The 14,830-nt window shown below is 42.5% G+C and overlaps 1 protein-coding gene across 3 annotated transcripts in view; it reads right to left on the bottom strand.

Moving 5' to 3' along the window:
* The window catches only part of CHRNA4 (cholinergic receptor nicotinic alpha 4 subunit), a 32,525-nt gene that overhangs the window by 3,856 nt on the left and 13,839 nt on the right, over positions 1–14,830 (bottom strand). For all 3 annotated transcript variants that reach the window (XM_073309051.2, XM_073309052.2, XM_073309053.1), the window contains one exon: positions 5,897–7,277. In XM_073309051.2, the coding sequence (XP_073165152.1) occupies positions 5,897–7,277 (1,381 nt within the window). The remainder of the gene's footprint in view (positions 1–5,896; positions 7,278–14,830) is intronic.

The raw sequence follows: 14,830 nt of genomic DNA, 5'->3' as shown, positions 1-14,830 counted from the left end.
GAAGGTCATCTAGTCCAACCCCCTGCTCGAAGCAGGACCAATTCCCAGTTAAATCATCCCAGCCAGGGCTTTGTCAAGCCTGACCTTAAAAACCTCTAAGGAAGGAGATTCTACCACCTCCCTAGGTAACACATTCCAGTGTTTCACCACCCTCATAGTGAAAAAGTTTTTCCTAATATCCAATCTAAACCTCCCCCACTGCAACTTGAGACCATTACTCCTCGTTCTGTCATCTGCTACCATCAGACAAGTACCTCCGACGCTGTGCTCACAAATGAACGTGATTGGCTGGTATGCTCTACCCACTGCTGTGGTAGGTCTGTTTAAAACAGGGATCGGCAACCTCTGGCATGTGGCCCATCAGGGAAACCCGCTGGCGGGCTGGGATGGTTTGTTTACCTGCCACGTCCGCAGGCTGGGCCTATCGCAGCCAATGGGGACTGGGGGAAGTGGCATGGGCTGAGGGACGTGCTGGTTTAAAGTGACATACCAGTGATACGTAAGGGAGAAGGATGCAGAAGTAAAGGGGCCAAGCACAACTGAATTTGGTCAAATTGTTCATCAGAGGAATGGTTGTAACTAATTATACCCTTCTACTCGTCAATGGGTGTCAACATAGCAATACCTAGTCCCCCGGCTTCATCCCTGCCATTAAACAGGCCCATTTGGGGCTCAGTCCTGCCAGGTATTGAGCGGTCTGGCTCTGATTCAGCAAAACCTCTTAAGTATGGGAGCTGTCCCATTCACATCAATGGCAGTAGTCATATGATTTAAGCTAAACGTGCTTAAATGCTTTGTTGGCCTGGGGCCAAACTGCTCAGCACCTTGCACAATTGATCTCTTAATGGCGGTATGATGGCTGTTTAATGCTCAGAATCACTTTCAAATACAAAATAGAGTGAATAAGTCTTGATCCTGCAACTATTGGAAGCCAGGGCAAAATTCCCACTGAGTTTGGGATCAGGATGATAATTCAGAGCAGGCAATTTAGACTATGAATTTCATTTCCTCCCCACTGTTCATCAGTTGTCCATGAGCAACTAATGAGATTCTCTGATTTATTCATCACTTGATGAGAGCCAGTGCTGGACTTTGAATTGGATTGTGATTCTCATAGTTTGACATTCAACATCTGTACTGCATGGGAGAGCTAGATAAGTTCTGCGGGATTGTTTCTGTTTCACAATTTGATGTCTTAGGTATGTAACCAACAAAGCACAGATTTTGAACTTCACCATCCAATGCACAACTGGAAAATTACTTTTAGCAAATATTCCAGCACCCAAGGTAAAAATGAGCTTGATGTATTTGTGCTAGTAAAGCGTTAGGTGCTTGATTTGGTCCAGGAAAGGAAACATGAGAGGGCTGTAAGCAGTCTAATTGAAATTTGCTTCTAAATTTGATTGTATCTTCACTGAATACTCAGCTCTTCTCGAAGATGGATTTGCATCAAATGTTGATCATTTGGCATTCAAGACCACAGACAGAGCACAGAAGAGAGAAACGAGAAAGGATGAGTGGAAACAAAAAAAGACTAGGAAGAAAGATGTTTTAACTGTGCTATAGTCTTTCCCTCTGACTGAAATTCTCCTTCAGACTGCCCTCCATACTGCAATCTCCATGCAGTGCAATCTATAGAGACATCACCAGCAACTTGCATACAGATGTCAATACCTGGCACACAACCACTGATATGTATTTTACCTAGCTTTAAGAGGCTCACCCAAGATTGTTTGAGGGAAAGGATATGGGGCTATAAAGTAGCCAGATCTCCCCTACTAAGACTCCCTCCAGGTAACAGTGAGTTCGCAGGTGAACCTATCTAGCCACTTCCTATGCCAGAGCCATTCAGCCCCTGGCATATGGGATTGGCGTGGGGAGGCAGGATGGCTGGAATGCTGATGTGCACCAGGGATCCCTATCTGGCAGATGGGCCATTGCCTGTGGTATAAGTTAGAGCAGCCCCAAGAGTGTCTGCTCTATGCTGTTAGAAATAAAGCTGGGGGAAATTCTGCAACCCTCTCCCGCATCAAATAATCATTCAAATTTTATTTTTAAATCACTTCATATCACACCTCCCTTGAATTTGCTTTCCACCATTAAGCTAGAAATGAGATTCCTGGCAATGTTGCCAAAATAGTGACTTTTAAGCAAATATTGCAGAACATATGCAGGAAGCAAATACCCAATTCAGAAGTGTGAGTATTTGTGCAGGAATTCTGATTCTAAGAGTCAGGATCACCCAGTTAGGATGCGGGAACACGAACAATACCATGGGACTTACAAGTCACTCAGAACAGCTCAAACGTAGTGTATTGAATCCTTACAATGAAGAGCTGTGGAAAATCTGTAGATCAAGAACTACTGGAGACTTTAATGGGCAAGTAATTCTACATGATTAATACTTTTTGAGAAAAAGAAGGGTTTCTGCAGACAATGTAGCCCTGATTCAGCTAGGTAATGGATTATAAGCATGTGAGTGTTCCTATTGACTTCAGTGGGAATATTCATGCGTAGAGTTAGTCATGATGAGTTTAACTACCTTGCTGGATCATGGCCTTTATGAACAAAGGAAGGTGCAAAATGTGATGACTACAGTTTTGGTTACAAATTAGTCACTCATTTCCAACTGAAAAGTCACCTCCTTAGCCTTTATATTTCTTTAAAGCAATAGTATACATTTATTTGGATTGGGGGAAAGGTTCTGAATATTTAAATGGACTGGACCATTAACTATTCCATGTTGCCGACAAACCAACTTATCATTTCCAAAGAATAGGAACAGTATTAGAATCTTCAGCCAATGGAAAGATCTGGTGGTTTGAACATGAAGGTTCTTTATCTGACTGTTTTTATTTTACTATAATGCAGAGGATGATTTTCCTGTCACAGTATAATGCTACCTTCCAAGACACTTGGAACATTTGTTCCTGAATCAAGCATCCTAAATAGTAGGCAAAGAGCAAGTAATGCAGGCTACCAGCAGCACACCATTTTGGGGTACTAATTACTGTAAAACCTTCATTTGTTCAGAGGAAATAGTGTATTTCTCAAGCATAAATGGATATCACTGTGATAACATGAGTGTCTGTGTTTCCAGACCATGCTGTTAATGCATAGGTGGTAATGAAAAGGCAACCTGGTTATTCTAGCTCAGGTTTGACATACAGCTTGTCTTGCTCATCACAGTCTGTAAGAAATCTCTGATGGCATTTCTATGATATACTGGAGGTATTCAATTTTTAGTCATTTCCCTAAGCGTGACTATGTGCCTGGATTTGCATGCAGACATGTTTTGTAACAGACTGCTGTTTCCTGATTTCCCATTTTTATTTTGATTGAAAAACTTAATTAAATGAACTATTTACTTTTCATTTAGAAATATGTCCCTTGTGGCGATGATACTAAAAAAAACCCCAACAGTCGGGAGCTTCAAGAGAAACTTTGTCTCCCTTGCAATTCTATGTAGGTCTCTGAAAATACTCCAACAGCAGCATAGGTTCAGTGTCTCTGAAGTTGTAGGTAGGGTTGGGGCAGCTGGTGCAATGTTCTGGAAATGTTCACTCCATGACAAATTTCAATGCTTTTGATTTTTCATCCCAAGTCAGGAGGAAAGTAACCATTGAAATATTGGACGTTCCTATAGAATCCCCATTTTTCCGTCAGCTTACTTACTCCTAAGAATTAATCTTCAGTTCACATTTGTAATATTTCTTTCTGCTATTTCCTTTCTGGATTCAGAACAAGAGCAAACCACAAAATCTATTGGGGAAGGGTAGAAAGTCAGTGGAGAATACCTCAAGTGCTCCGCCCTACAAAAAACACTGGGGTACAGGTCTTCTCCTCTAGTCCTTTCTCTTCTTTTTTCTGAGGGAATTGCAAGAGTCGCTACAGTGCTAAACTCTGGTGAAACAAGCTTATTTATGTAGCAGTGAATAGAGAAAAAAATAAAGCAACTTAACTTACTAGATTTGGCATCTATTCCCAGAGCAATCTAAAGAATCAATGGTCCCTAGGACCATAGTTTTCCAATGTGTTTATGTGTTCTCATGCTGAATATTTTTAAACCACTAACCCATTAGACTGGTGTGGTGGAATGTTCATTTACAGAAGACAAAGCTGTTCTTTTCTCTTGTACATTGACAGTCATGATGGGGGCAGCTCTCCCCTTAAGATATTGGACCATTTCACAAGGGGAAAGTGTCACATGGCATCAGAGGAGAAGGCACGCACTAGTGGTTTTCATCACACATTGTCTATAATGCAAATGAAAAGTATGGATTACAAAGAATCCAATAGTCATTTATTCAATACTATATTTATATTGACACACTTATAAAGAGATTTACATGAACTGGAAGGTACCTTTGTTTTGATTCAGAGGGGGGAAATGATGCTCTTTTATTAAATCATGGGAATATATGGGCCAAATTCTATTGATGTCAGTGGAAATACTTCTGATTCACACTGGAATACATAAAAGCAGGATTTGACTCATATAGTTTTAACTCATTGTGACACAGCTGTGGTCCAGAAGAGAAAAGAGATGGTCCAGAGGCTCATCTGTAAAGTAAAATGTGGTCAAGTTCCCAACAAATGAGCAGCAGAGACTGCCTTTGAATTCTCCTTTTTGCTTTTTATCTAATGCTTGCAGTGGTACAAGCTTTCCCTTCCCAGATCATAGCTTTAGGGGTGGGTTATGTTCTGCAACAGCTGGGTCCTGTTCCTGTGAGGTGCTGAGCACCTTCAGCTCCCACTGAAGTCAATGTAATTTACATCTGAACACATGGCCATAATGGGTCAGAACAATGGTCCATCTAACCCAGTAGCTTGCCTTCTGACAGTGGCCAGTGCCAGATGTTTCAGAGAGGATGAACAGAACAGGGCAATTCCAAGTGATCCATCCTCTGTTGTCCCATCCCAGTTTCTGGCAGTCAGAGGTTTAGGGACACCAGAGCATGGGGTTGTGTTCCTGACCATCTTGGCTAGTCGTCATTGATGGACCTGCCTTCCATGAACTTATCTAATTCTCTTCTCAATCCAGCTATACTTTTGACTCTCTCAACATTCTCTGGCAATGAATTCCATAAGTGACTGTGGTTTGTATGAAGAAGTGCTATCTTATGTTTGTTCTTAACCTGCCACCTATTTATTTCAGCAGGTGACCTCCTAGATCTTGTGTTATGTGAAGGGGTAAATAACACTTCCCTATTCACTTTCTCCGCACTCGTCATGATTTTATAACTCTCCTATCAAACCTTCACTTGTGGTGCTCAGCATCTCATGGGAGGTGTTTAACAACTTGCAGCACCATAGGTCAGGTGTGTAGAGCTCAGCTGAGCTCCGTCTGGTATGATTTGCTTTCACCAAGTGTTCTGGTTCTTTGCTGTATCATTATAAAATGGTGTCCAGATCTCTTATTTATAGGCAAGTGAAGCTACAACTCTGAGCTGCAGTGTGCTAAGCTTAGAACCAATGGTTATTTTAACAAGACCCAGTGCCAGAGGAATAGCACAGGGCATTCCTAAGCAAAGCCAATCTGTTGAAAGCTATGTGGTGGCTGTCAAGGTTAAAAGAGCAATGACAGATGTGGTACTCAACAACAAGGACAATCTTCTCCTGTACGGGTAGATCATGAAATAGGCAGCAGCAACAGAGAAGCACTGCTAACCTGAGCCCCAACCCTGCAAGACACTGAGGGCCCTCAATGCTCATTGACTGGATCCCAGCCAAGGGTATAACTAAAGCTGGTTGAGATGTTTCAAAATTTGAAAACTTTTCCATGAAAATGTGGATGCTACAAAGGGGTGGAAGAGATTGTTTGACCTGCTTTTCATGAGTTACATGAGTTTTGTTTGACAGTCACAATGGGTGGCAGGCAGCCAATTGTACTTACTGAGAAATCTGCATCCTCGGCTCTCAAGTGGTCTGCGATGTAATGGACCCCTTCCACTGCCAGCTTCAAGGCAGGGGACATCAGCAACACGTGTTGCTCTTTGGTGCTGAGAGTTTTGGTTCCTTGCTCTGAAGAGCTGGTTGCCACATTCTTTTTACACTTGCATTTACACTGGGAGGCTTTGCTTTGGGGCTGCTTTTCATTTAGATGATACCGCTGAGATGCCGGAGAGCCACTGGTCTGGCCGTTGGTCTGGGAGGACTCCTCTTGCAGGTAGCAGTACTGGATGCTCCTGGATCTGCAGCGGATGCTCCCATCCTCTACTTTGTTTGGGCTGTACATCTGCTGGATGCTTAATGATCTGCTCTTGGGGATGGACATGGACTGGGTGTCACTCAGCAGATGGCAGGGGGGCTGGAGTGAGGAGCAGCTAGCCTGTGCCGGCTCTTGGTGTAGCACAGAGTATTGGAGAGAAGGTGACTTGCCAACAGTCTGGGGTTTGGCTTGCTCCTCAAGATGGCCACAGAAGGAAGAGGTGGGTGATGGTTCTTTGCTCTGAGGGCTGTTTGAAGAGGAGGTAGTAAACTTAGGCTCCACTTTGGTCTCAGACCGAAGCTGCGGAGAGGAGGCTATTTTGTGCATGGACTCGATCAGCTTCTTGCAATTGTCCTTCACCGCTGCGGGCCGTTGCATGAAAAGGAGGCGTGGGACAACATCGAGAAAGATCCGCTTCACCCAGTCAGGCATGGTGTGGGTGCGGGGGGAGCGGTGGTGCACGTTGAGCACAAAGACAGTGATGATGATGGACAAAGTGACAAATATCATGGTGAAAAGCAGATATTCTCCAATCAAGGGGATGACCAAGGAGGTGGAAGGGATGATCTCCGTAATGAGCAGCAGGAACACAGTCAGTGACAGCAGCACTGAGATACAAAGGGTGATCTTCTCACCACACTCTGAAGGCAGGTAGAAGACTAAGACAGTCAGGAAGGAGATAAGGAGGCAGGGGATGATCAGATTAATTGTGTAGAATAAGGGCAGCCTCCTGATAATAAAGAAGTAGGTGATATCAGGGTAGATCTCTGTGCAGCACTCATATTTCTTGATGTTGTAATTCCCCACGGCATTGATGATGACCCATTCTCCACTCTCCCAGTAGTCCAGTTGGTCCACATGGCTGTGCATGCTCACTAAGTCTATCTTGGCTTTGTCATAGGTCCAGGAGCCAAACTTCATGGTGCAGTTTTGCTGGTCAAAGGGGAAGAAGGTGACATCAATGCTACAGGAGCTTTTGTAGATAGCAGGGGGCATCCACTTGATTCTTCCATCATAAAAAAGGTGGGCTTTGGTCAGGTGGGTGACTGCAAAGTCCCCATCTGCACTAAGGGGAAAATAAGATAAAGAGGAAATTAGAATCCACTGCTTTAAAATTAGTTCACAGACCTTGCACAATATGGCTTATGTTTTCAAAATGTCTGGGATGTTGTTAACCCCCCAACTCTTGCCAAATGTGCAATGGGATATTTAGTGAGTTCCAAGGCACTTGTTTTGCATTGGCACATACGAGAGCTATAATGGTGCATGAAAATTGGGTATGTGAAGTATAGCAAGTGGGTTGTGAAACCTATTTGTATACACAACTGTTTGATTTGCAGGTGCCAGCTTAGGCAGGCAAATGTCAGGCCCCACCTTAAACAAATCAAGCACTTAAATTCAGAACTGACCAGGGCTTTTGCTTTACAGCACATCCTAGAACAGCTGTGGCATTGGTTCAAACCAGACACAGGGAACTGTGCCCACTTTTAAGTCAGTTACAACACCTCCTGCTGTACCTAGATTTTCCTTGATGCTCTTCCATCTAACTACTGACCAGGCCTGAGCTTGTAGGTAGCTTGTAAATCCTACAGTGCTGGTAGCATCATGCCATCAGGTTTCATGGCTGCAGACTATGCAGAATGGGATTAATTGTGAAGGTTGCTATATGGAAACCTAGGGAGAATATCTGATTAATAATAATAGAAATGAAACTCTTGATTCCGCAGACTGTTATCAGGTCCTCTCTGAGCCTTCTTGACTCTTGATGAAACAGGCACAATTCTTTTTACCTTTCCTCATAGGTCATGGTTTCTAAGCCCCTTCTCATTTTTGTTGCTCTCCTCTGGACACTCTCTAATGTAACTATTTCTGTCACAGCTAAACCCAGAGTATCTGTTCTATGCCCATCTCAGACACAGATTTATTGTGGGGGGAGACACTTAACATCTGGGCGTGGCTACGCTTCACTAAACCACGCATTGTCGGCCCATGTCAGCTGACTCGGCCTCAGGGCTATAAAATTGCAGCGCAGACATTCAGACTCAAGCCCAGGTTCTGGGAGCCTCTTCACTTTCAGGGTCCCAGAGCTCAGACTCCAGCCCAAGCCCGAACACTTACATTGCAGTTTTATAGCCCCACAGTCTGAGCCCCGTGAGCCCGAGTCAGCTTCCATGGGTCAGCCACAGGTGTTTTATTGCAGTGTAGACATACCCAAAGGGCTAATCTTTTTTTCCCTCCCACCTTTGTTCTGTCTTGCCTATTTATACTGTCAGGTCTTTAGGCAGTGACTGTCTCTTACTATAAGTTTGTACAGGGCCTAGCACAATGGGGCCTGTAGACTTTAGCACAACACGTAATAAGGATATTTTATTTGGGAAGGTCGTTTTCCAAATAAGCGAGAAAACTACAGAATAAATTGAGTCAAATGCAGATGTTGCTAATCTGTGTAATCAAGCCCTTGGAACAATGCACATACGTCATACTGTACAATGTCCCATGTTCAGCATTGTGCGTGCGACAATGGTTTTTAAAGAAGTTACCTTTTCACCAACCTTTTCTTTCATGCTGCGGCAGAACGTAATGTGCTGTAGCATGGGTTGTCGCTGCTCATCTCAGTGCTGTGACTCCCGCTGAGTTTAGTTTGAGAGCCCTGTTTCCCTGGCTGGGGGGGATGGGCTTACAAAGATGTGGGTCAAACCATTTCTTAAATTGTTCAAGCATTTCAGATTCGCCATCTCTCTCTCTCTAATCTTCCAGCTGCACCCCCAGCAGTCAGAACTAAGCCCCAAAGAGTCATCCCTGTGCCACTTCTTTCTCTCTACTAAAGCTAAACAAAAGAGATCTAATCCTGGCACACTGGCCTATAGAGCCACTGCTGTCACATCTCATCTGAGCACTGAAGCAGGAGAGCAGGACTGAGGGATCCCTATCCTGGATCAGCTCCAGCTGGGGACACGTTGGCTGGAGAAAAAACGGTTTCTCTCTATACCAGGTTTAATGTATTTCCAGTTTTTAGCAGAAGATTTCTCCTCTTGGTTTTTTATTTGTTTGTTTTATTAGCTCTGTTGCTTGCTACTGGTTTGCATCATATGAAGTTTCTTCCTTGGTATCCAGCCACAAGCAGATATACCAATGCCCAAACCTGATCTCTGTCAGAGTGTCACTGTTTCCCTCATTGGTTTCACTGCTGACTTTTTTTTTTTTTTTTTTTACTACTATCTAATAGCAAGATCACATATTCAAACACTTGAGCTTCTGAATTTCCACCTGCTATTTTTAGGGGGCATTAAAAAAAAATCGGCCAGTCTTGTTTAAAAGTTATTCAAAATACTATTTACAATGTTTTCTGAGTGCATTAAACATTTGTTTTACTAAGGGTTTGTCTACACTACAAAATTATGTCGACCTAAGTTATGTTGGCATACAACCAGAGCAGTAATTAAATCACTTCTGCGTGTCTGCACTATACTCCTTCTGTCGGTGGCGTGTGTCCTCACCAGGAGCGCTTGCACTGATTGAACTGTCAGTGTGGGATGGCTTCTGAAAGTCAGCAACTGTCGAAGTAAGCAACACCATTTCCATACTGACACTGCATTGACCTAAGCACTATGCCTCTCGCGGAGGTGGATTTATTAAGTTGGCGTAGCGAGCAAGTTACATTGGCGGGAGTGACATTTTAGTGTAGCTGTTTACAGAGTTAGTGCGATGTAAGCTGCCTCGCGTTGACCTCACTCTGTAGTGTAGACCAGGCCTAAGAAAGTGTGGAGTACTCGCTTTGAAGTTGGGCGGGATCTATTAACACCTACGTATCAGGGTACAAATAAAAGAGACCTGAGATTTAACTGTGTCATGCTTTCTGAAAAGACAGAACTCTGGACTGTGCTGAACCAGAGTTAAGCTGAGGTGCAAAAAGAAGGGGAATGTTAGTTATATATAATATTGCCTCAGCATCCCTCTGTTACACACACACACACACACACTGAGGAACTGAGGGAAATATTTCTTTAAAGTGTAGGTAAATAATTGCAATTTTCAAGTGCAATCATAATTCTGGGATTCGAGTGCACAATCACCCTCTTAGCATGCACACTCATTGTAACTGTACATACAAGTTAGTTGCACAAATCTGTACATGTTTTTCCTCTGTGAAATTCTGGCCCCCTTAGAAGCCGTTATTTGTTCAAACATATGCAGGGTTTTTGAGCCTGTAAATAAGGACACCTGCAACATAACAAGGTCAATTTTAGAGAGTGACTTTGCCAATTTGGCCCTGCACATTTCATTGAATGCTGCTAAAAGTAATCCCAAGCAGTCCACACACACACATACACACAGAGTCAAATAGAATAAGTAAGGAGAGCTTTTGGATGTCAGAGTAATGCATGGCATTAAGTGCCTGCTATGGTAATTGGTGTTATTAATTAGCACATTCCTTTCTGATTAATCATAGTTTTAACTGCACTGCTAAACAATAGAATACCCTTCAAATGTATTAAATATTTTGGATGTTTTTCTATATTTTCATATATATTCTGTCCTGAGTTGTAATTGAAATAAAACTGTATATTTTTATTACAAGTATTTGCACTGTAAAAATGATAAACAAAATTCACCTGCTACAAGTACTGTAATGCAATCTCTTTGTCGTGAAAGTGAAACTTACAAATGTAGATTTTTTTGTTATATAACTGCACTCAAAAACAAAACAATGTAAAACTTCAGAGTCTACAAGTCCACTCAGTCCTACTTCTTGTTCAGACAATCGCTAAGACAAACTTGTTTGTTTACATTTATGGGACATAATGCTGCCCGCTTCTTATTTACATTGTCACCAGAAAGTGAGAACAGGCATTTGCATGGCACTTTTGTAGCCGGCATTGCAAGGTATTTACATGCCAGATATGCTAAACATTCGTATGCCACTTCATGCTTCAGCCACCATTCCAGAGGACATGCTTCCATGCTGACAATGCTCATTAATTAAATTTGTGACTGAACTCCTTGCGGGAGAATTGTATGTCTCCTGCTCTGTTTTACCCACTTTCTGCCATATATTTCATGTTATAGCAGTCTCGGATGCTGACCCAGCACATGTTGTTCATTTTAAGAACACTTTCACTGCAGATTTGACAAAAGGCAATGAAGGTAGCAATGTGAGATTTCTAAAGATAGCTACAGCACTCAACCCAAGGTTTAAGAATCAGAAACGCCTTCCAAAATCTGGGAGGGACGAGGTGTGGAGCATGCTTTCAGAAGTCTGAAAAGAGCAACATTCCGATGCAGAAACTACAGAATCCGAACCACCAAAAAAGAAATCAACTTTCTGCTGGTGGCAGCTGACTCAGAAAATGAAAATGAACATGCGTCGGCCCACACTGCTTTGGATTGTTATCGAGCAGAAACTGTCATCAGCATGGACGCATGTCCCCAGGAATGGTGGTTGAAGCATGAAGGGACATATCAATCTTTAGCACATCTGGCAGGTAAATATCTTGGGACAACGGCTACAACAGTGCCATGAGAACACCTATTCTCACTTTCAGGTGACATTGTAAACAAGAAGCGGGCAGCATTATTTCCTGTAGATGTAAACAAACTTGTTTGTCTGAGCAATTGGCTGAAAAAGAAGCAGGACTGAGTGGACTTGCAGGCTCTAAAATTTTACATTTTTATTTTTGAATGCAGTTTTTTTGTACATAATTCTACATTGGTAAGTTCAACTTCCACAATAAAGAGATTGCATTACAGTACTTGTATTAAGTGGATTGAAAAATACTATTTCTTTTGTTTTTTTACTGTGCAAATATTTGTAATCAAAAATAAAGTGGGGACTGTACCCTTTGTATTCTGTGTTGTAATTGAAATCAATATATCTGAAAATGTAGAAAACACCCAAAAATATTTAAATAAATAGTAGTCTATTATTGTTTAATAGTGTAATTAATCACACAATTAATTTTTTTAATCTCTTGACAGCCATTGAAAATATAAATATCCGACCACTGAATTTTTGGGCCAAAGCCCTAAAATGTTCAGTATTTGGCCAAAAACTAAGTTTTTGGGAGTGTTGTTTGAAAATTTTCAGGGTTTGTTTTTTCCATGCCAGTCTATCTTCAATAGCTCCCAAAAAATTAATGAAATCAGGCAAAGCCACTACTGCATTTTAGTCTCCTATGATTGAAAAATGCAATGCTGATGTTCAATGACATGAATGCCGCTCTTTGCCTGGGCATTTTCTTTCCAGTTTCCTGGCTAGAACAAATCTTTCTGCCTGATTTTACCTTCCTGTAAAACCAGGCTGAGCAATGAAACATTCACTGTGTGTGACACTTCCATACATACTACTGTTGTTGTTGTCCTTTAAAGTTTGATAAGAAACTGGAATCTCATTCAGCATTTAATGAGATCTTTGAGGCATGAGTAAGTCATTCATTAATGGAACAGCATGTTTATAATTGGACTCACGTCACAGGAGAGTGATTATGATGATAATGGTCCCCTCCCATGTACAGCATCATTCAATTGGCTAGGTGCACTATTGCAGTATCAGGTATTCGTTAATACCAGAGCCAGGTTACCAGGCTAGATGGCCTGCCCTGGAAAGGCAAACCTTATGCTCCATTAGGATCCAAAGCCTCGGGCAGCTCACAGTTGTAACATTCTTCATTGCACAAACACACCTCACTGCATTTTAGGGAGGGTTGAGTGGAAATTTAGACCCTGAAAATGTTGGAGAGAAGAGCACGCAAATCCTTTCACCCTAACAAAGATTAAGGGTTCCAGGGGAAGGAGGGAGGCATCCTGAATATCTCTGCTGATTGCACACTGGGGCACAGTTCAAAGGAAGCCCAAGAGCAGCGCTGCATTTAAGAGACAGTGGCGATGGAGCAGAGGCGGTGGCTAGAGCCCTAATGCCAAGACTGCTGCCTCTACCAGGAGGTTCCCCAGCCTACCTCTCTTTCCTCTGAGTGGGAGGAGCTTCACAGCCCACAGATATGCCTGTGATGGAGGAGACATGCTCCTCTGGAGTCCTTGCTGCTGGCAAAGGGAAGGAGAGAGCAGCTTGGCTTCTCTGGACATCTTATGGCTACCAAAGAAGATATAGCAGGTCCCAAGACTCTAACATGCTTCTCCTAACTGACCCAAGCCTCCAAATCTTCTGGGATTCACCCATTGCTAGGTTTATATGAATTTACAAGCCAGAAGCTGGGGAGAAAAGACAGAGAGGGGAAGAGACAAGAGGACATTGCTTTATCTCTCTGTTCCCCGATCCCTGCCTTAATTTCTTCATAACAGAGTAAAAGCACCAAACTCTCTCACTGGATATTGGGCTGAGCATTATGCTGGTGAATGCAGAGGGGAGACAACTGAACAGAAAAAATTGGCCAGATACTTTGCCAGGAGAAATGGAACAATGGTGATTTTCCCCAGCTGAAGTTCCAGCCCATAGTCTTTATTAAACATACATCTGAGAATAATATTTGCTCATCTACATTTCCCTCCTAGGAGTTACGTAAAGCCATGGAGTTTCATTCAGACACCAACTCTTAGTGGCAGTTTACCAGTCTACATATTATAGACTAATTATTTTCAGACCTTTTTGTTACTAGAGTTCGATTCCATCTTGAGAAGTGACTCGAGAAGTAGTTTGTAATGTTGTGGCCGCCATGTTGGTCCCAGGATATTAGAGAAACAAGGTGGGCGAGATATCTTTTATTGGACCAATTTCTGTTGACGAGAGAGACAAGCTTTTGAGCCTGGACAGGGCTCTTCTTCTGATCTTGAAGAAGAGCTCTGTGGAAGTTCAATAGTCCCCCACCTTGTCTCTGTAACAGTAGCACTGTTTGGTTCTATAGATATCGTCTCTCAATGATTTCTACACTGTTTCTGTTTTCTTCGACAATGAGAAAGAAGGATCTTTTTAAACTGCCTAGCTTGCAAACTCAGCCTTGGATCCAAAAGTCGGGCAGGGTCTGTTCTGGCTCACTCATTATCACCAGGAACCAAAGGGCTGCGAGGCCTAATTCTGCTCTCGGTGGGATTTCTTGTGTGCAAGGAAGAGTGGAGTGAGTTCTGCAGTTGGAATTTAGTTAACAATTCGGCTGAGGAGTCGCTAACTGGAACTGAATCCAGCCCCTTTTCCCTAGAGCTGTCTTCGCTGTGTGAGGCTAATTGGGGTCTGAAGCTATTGCATTGGCTTCAGTGGATTTTAAATTAGACTCAGTCGGTCAAGTTAGCAGGTCTGACTCTGACTACATAATTGGGGACAATGTGTTCAGTAAGAAGGTGCCATTTTTATATAGTCATTTCTCAGATTAGAACCATATTATCGTCTCGTTCAATGAAGACAATTAAGCTGCAATATAGTTTTATAGCCGGAAAGGTGAAAATCATCCAGAAATACTAGTTAGTATCAAAACAAGAGCATTTTCAAGACAAACAATGAAGTCAAGATCTCTTACTTGTTCAGGCCAGAAAGGCCTAAATATCTGTCAGTAATAACTCCCCGAAGTCTTATTTCTTCTATCAAAAACTATATCAATATTGGCAGAAGAGAATTGTGGCTTGTTACAGCAATTGTCCTCTGTCCTCTGTAAACACCTGACAAATGACCAGATC

This window comes from Lepidochelys kempii, chromosome 13, assembly GCF_965140285.1.
Source record: "Lepidochelys kempii isolate rLepKem1 chromosome 13, rLepKem1.hap1, whole genome shotgun sequence".
Classification (NCBI taxonomy): domain Eukaryota; kingdom Metazoa; phylum Chordata; order Testudines; family Cheloniidae; genus Lepidochelys; species Lepidochelys kempii.
Note: the sequence above shows the minus strand (reverse complement) of the source record. Positions and strands in the feature narration are given on the sequence as shown.